General features: G+C 31.4%; 1 protein-coding gene across 1 annotated transcript; it reads right to left on the reverse strand.

Moving 5' to 3' along the window:
* Positions 1 to 5,118: 5,118 nt before the first annotated feature.
* On the reverse strand, positions 5,119 to 5,580 carry LOC122272659 (uncharacterized). Its single transcript, XM_043056582.1, has one exon. The coding sequence runs from the start codon at positions 5,578 to 5,580 to the stop codon at positions 5,119 to 5,121; it is 462 nt and encodes a 153-aa protein (XP_042912516.1).
* Positions 5,581 to 5,820: the final 240 nt, after the last annotated feature.

The following is a 5,820-nucleotide window of genomic DNA, read 5'->3' on the forward strand; positions in this document are numbered from 1 at the left end:
TTGTGTCTTCAGCAATCAAAACTGATGTTTTATGATAAGTGCAATTTTCATGTTTACGAAATATTTCCTTGGCTTTTTTTTTCAAATTATTAAATGCCTGTGTTACTAATGCCCCTGTTACTTGATGATCTCCTTTTCCTACACCATTGGAAGGTAAAAATTTTACGCAATATTTACAAAAAGATCCGGATTTTTCTTCAGAATATGCTAACTACTCAAATTCTTCTAACCATTTCATTTGAAAAGTTCTAGTATGGGTTGAAGTAGAACAACTGGAATTAGAAGGAAATTTGTATGCAAGTTGTGGTTTCCAAACATTTTCTACAAGCGAAATTTTTTCTTCATTTGTTAACGAACGAACGGAATCGTTTCGACAATAGTTTCCAATATCATAGATATTTCTTTTTACCTGGTTGAAATCCTCTGTAATTGGGGCTGGATGTGGATCAACCGTGCCAATACCTTCGACACCAGAAGAAACATTCTTAGTAGCACAGCCAACTTCAGTACTGTCTCTAACAGACTTATTTACAATCTTTTTCTTTGCAAAAATTTTTTTAATAGAAGCTTGTCTCTTCATTATGAATGCAATTGACTTACAATTGACCACAACACCAAAATGCAGATGATCGCTTTCCAAGAATCTCACTAGCCCAATAAACAAAGCTACAGATAAAACGACTTGGAGCTAAGTACATACACACTACATGCATATTGTCTGTTTCCCGCTTATATATGTTACGGGCAATGTAATTATTTAGGTCAGTATTCATAATGCTTAGTTATTATGAATAATGACCATTAAAATTGGGCAATTTGATAAATTTGAATTACTTTACGATAATTTCTTACATTGCCCGGTCATTATAAATACCGCTATTATTTCTTTGGGCACTTGGATTAATTGGTTTGTTTGTCAGCATGTGCAATTTTATTAATCGGTTTGTTTGTCAGCATGTGTAATTTTATTTGTTATTTTTTGTTCGTTACTTTGTCAGTTAGGTATATAAAAATTTGTTATTATTTGTCATTGATTTTTAAATTGCCCACTTGACTTTTAGCATTATACATAATGACCGGGCAATGTAATATTTGCAACATAATTTATCATTTTGTCATATCCTTTTGGGCACTTTTTAAATTGCCCTGGCATTATAAACAATGCCCAATTATTTACATTGCCCGTAACATATAGATTGAGTTAGAGCGCATGAATTCGAGAAGCTTTGATTTCTGGAATAGTTTAAAATCTTCGAACAGGAACCTATTCGAAATTTCGATTGGGTCTTCAAAATAGGCCACGCCGTCATTGTACTCCCATATTTTAGATTTACGGTACTCCTAGCGCCATCTATACCTTTTTTCGGAAACTATTTGCGAGCAAAGCCATTCGAATATCAACTATACGTGTATATATATATAATCTTTTTTTCGGATTTCGGGGGGGTGGCTGGCCCCCTCGGCACCCCCCATATATACGGCCCTGGTACGGCCGCCATTCTTGGCCTTCGATAAACTAAAATTTTTTACAGTATAGGACAGTGCATGTCAAAAATTTAAAAATGACACCTATGAATGACTATAAAATCAATTTTATGCTAAATTATAAAAAAGAAGTATTAGAAAAGAAAATTTTTTCTGTAGAAGGTATTATTTTCACATTTCTTTATCGTCCCAAAATGGACCTAAATTTTCATTTGATTTGCTTTTTCTTAAATCCCAAATGATATTTTTAGTGATTTTTCAATATTGCTTTGTTTTATAAAAAAAAATTATGCATTTTCCTTGTTGAGGTTTGAGAGCTTCAGAAAGTAAGAGTTTGAATTAAAAACATTAAGGAACAAAAAGAGTTTCTCTTCAAATTGACAAAAAAAATTTCTTCAATGTTAGATAACCGTTGATATTATCATTGTAATGTATGTTTATAGTTAACTTTTTAAACTTTATTTTATTTAAACAAGTGCAAAACATGTATTTTTCTAATTATATCTAATTTAATTTTGTTGCTGTTTTTAATGATTTGGTCATATATTTCAATAGAATAAAAGAAAAAATGTATGGACAGTAAATTTATGCAAAGAAATGCAGATATAAAATATATAATTCAGAAAAAAGAATATGAAATATAATAAAAAAAATATTTTTAATAGAAATCATTTGACTTACTTAACTGAAGAGCATAATTTTAGTTCTTTTCTTCTTTTTTAGATTAGATGAAATAATGAATATTATACAGACAAGAAATTTAGGATTAATTTCATGTTTAAGAGAACGTCAAGAAGAAAAGTATGAACTGGAAAACTTATATCAGAAGGTATTATTAAATTGTTTTTCCTTTTTTTTTAATTATAAATATAGAGTAGCATTTTTATGAAATATTTTTAATATATTTGTAGATTTCTGATCCCTGATCAGTGGGACAGAAAGAAGTTGCAGCACAATTATTTGAACAGTTTTCATCAAACAATTGTTTTGACTTGTTTCATCCCGCCTTCCTCACTAATAATTTGACAAATTTTGATAGTGTTTTTAATTTTTTTATTCTTAATGTCATATTTAATTTTTCATGTCAGAAAAGAGTACAAATATTGTTGAGAGAACGCTACACCACGGGAAGAATCCTTCATGACAAGTTCGTGACCTCCATAAATAATTTAAAGTTTAGCGAAAAGCAGGTTTCGGCGAACTTGGAGGAAATCAAAAAGTTTCAACTGCTGAAAAAAAAAAATTTTTTTTTTTGCACTCATGTTTTCTGTTATATCAAATAAATTTAAAAGTATGAATAAATCTTTACTTGCTATTGCAATTTTGTAGGAGAAGAAGATAGAAGAAACATTGGACGAAGAAGAAAAGAAATGTGAAGATCTGAGGCATTTGGAATCAAATATGGAAAAGGTCAATTTCCTTTACAAAAATTTAATTTTCATGTTTTTCAGTTTTTAATACAATGCCGACCGGCGTGTGTAGGGGGCAGGGAACTGTCCTTGTATCTGAATGGTTTTGGGTTCGAATCCCGGGCAAGGTATGGATATTCTTTCCTATTCTGTACTACCTGCCCTTGCTGTGGGAGCGACGTTGGCTCACTTAATCTGGTGCCCCTGTAAGAGAGGTCCACAAAATTGCCCTGTAGATGCCTGAATTGACGGATGTTAACACAGGCAGGCATTAGAAGAAAAAAAGTTTTTAAAACAATAACATTTAACGAGTATTTTATTAATTAATGCAAAAATTTCAGTTCATCATCTTCATTATTCGTTTTGTCATACTAATCGTAAATAACTCCAAAAGAAAAATAAATGAAAGATTTAGAAATAAAAAATGAAATGGCAGCTTTCTTATTTGTTTTAAACAATGTGTTTGGAGTATTGTCTCCATTTTTAAGATTAAATATTTTTACACACTAAAATCAGTATTATTATTATAAAGGGAAAACCTAGTAAATACTAAATAATTTATCTACAGAAAGCTTTTTAAGTATTAATATTAGACACAAAAGTTTATTTTATCTGAACTAAAATACCTTTTTTTTCTCAGCAAATTTTTAATTTATGATGTTCTGAATAGTTCCTTAAATTCATATGCTCGAAGAAGTTGCAATTTTTAATTTTCAGCTTCCCAAGAAATTGACTCCATTAAAATTTTGGATTTTGGCATTGAAAATGGTATCGTTTAAAGTGATAAAAAAACAACCTTGCTTTGTAATTTAAACTTGCTTCGATCATAATTAAAAGCTTGATTATAATAATGAATTATAGAAATTTTATTTTGAGGACTACTTTTCGAATATATGCATATATATACATATACAGTAGAGCTCCGATTATCCGAACTGCTCGGGACCGAACGTGGTTCGGATAATTGGAAAGTTGTTAAATCTAGTTTAAATGATTATTATTTATGCACTAACTTCCCTTCACACTTTTTCTATGCTTTGGACTGGCAGTACTACCTAAAATAGCTCGCGCGTGTTTAAAAGTTCTTTTTTTCAATTTTTAAATAATTTTTTATTTATTCTTTTAAAACGTTTTTTTTATTTTTATTTTGAATTATTTCTATCATATTTCAGCTTTTTATAAAAAAATTTTATCAATTACTGATTTTACCAAATTTTTCTTTACTTTCCATTGCAAAAGAAATCCAGCAAAGACTTTTGTTTCAAAGAAGATGCTCTTTTTTGAGCAGCCATATCCCTTATTCTTTTTTAATAAATCTACTGAACTGGATCAACATCATTTTGACTTTTTAGCCAATTCATTGCAATATCTCATGAATTGCTTGCTTCTATATGAGAAGCAGGGCCGTAACTACGCCAGGGCACCGCCCCGGAGCCCCGACGGTCAAGTCGATTGCGTCAGACCCAGTGGCGTGCAGGGCCGGCCCTAGACATTTTGGTGCTCCGGTCAAAACCTTAATTTTGCGCCCCCCCCCATTTTTTTTAAAGTAAATCTCATGCGACCATATCAGAAAGGCAAGAAAACATTGAAAAAAAATATTTAAAAAAACGTTTTATTAAAAACTCAATCATCAGATAACAAGATAAGCAATTTAGCACTTAAGGCAAAATAACAAAAATTAAAGTGTAGTAATGCTAACTAAACTAATATCCCATATTATAAATAAATTCTAACTAACCAAAGTAATTAAAATGCCCTTTTTCTAACTTTTCTTTCGGCAAACTCACGAACCAGTGATTTCAAGTCTAATTTGTCACTAATTTGGTGTTCTATAGCTATCATTGCCAATCCATTGAGACGATTTTGCGTCTGCATTGTTCTGAGACAATTTTTTATTATTTTTTGTTTTGAAAATCTTCTTTCCCCTGAAGCCACAGTGACTGGCAATGTAAGTAGGATTCTTAATGTTATGCTGAGGTTTGGTGCGAATTTAAGTGTAGCGATAAACTTGAGAACTTCAACAGGGGTTTCCTTTTTTGTTAATAATGACGAAACAATGCTTATTTCATCGGCTAGTTCCAGAGCGTTAAGATCGCTTGAATTTCCATCAGTTAAAACTACTTCCAAATCTTTGCAATGAGCCAGTAGCTTATTTCTGGGAATGTCTTTTAGACCAAAAATATTATGCAAAAAGCTGAAATAATTACTGTGAGTATTTAGCAAATTATATCTGGTTTCCAAGGCATTTATTGCTTGATCTATAGTGTGAAAAAAAATCTATTTTATATTTCTGTTTGAGTTCTTGAACGGGTTCATCCGAGCCCTCATACAAAAACTTTCTTGTTTTGCTTCTGACACGATGACGTGGTGTGGTGGTTTCGAAATAAGCTTCCACGTGAATCTCTGAAGCAAGCTCGGTTGCTTCTAAAATGATGCTTTCAAAAGTTTCATCTGATCTCTGGTTTTCAAAGAAGAGTTTGCAGTTGCTAAGCATATCAATAGCTTGTGACATATCAAAATTTACAGTTTGCAAAAGTTTGCTAATGGGGTTATTATGACTCAAAATTTTGTACCAGATCACAACAGAGCATATAAATTTGAACTGCTTCAAATTATTTAATAATCCGCTAGTCTCGTCTCTGATCATATTATCGATTTCTGAATCTTCATATATGCTGTACAACATCGTGAATTGGACCAACTTGAAACCGCAGAGCTTTTAATGAGTTGACTCGACTTTCCCATCGCGTATCACTCAATGGTTTAAAGTGTAAGTATCAATATATTGCCCAACGAAAAGAAGAGGAAGAAAAAAATGTATATAACTTTTGAACAATATTGAAGAAGTTGGCTGCCTCAAACGAGGATTTTGCCATATCGTTTACAACCAACTTTAGCGAATGGCTGTTGTATGGAACATAAAATG

The sequence above is a fragment of the Parasteatoda tepidariorum genome, unplaced genomic scaffold (genome assembly GCF_043381705.1).
Source record: "Parasteatoda tepidariorum isolate YZ-2023 unplaced genomic scaffold, CAS_Ptep_4.0 HiC_scaffold_1072, whole genome shotgun sequence".
Lineage (NCBI taxonomy): Eukaryota > Metazoa > Arthropoda > Arachnida > Araneae > Theridiidae > Parasteatoda > Parasteatoda tepidariorum.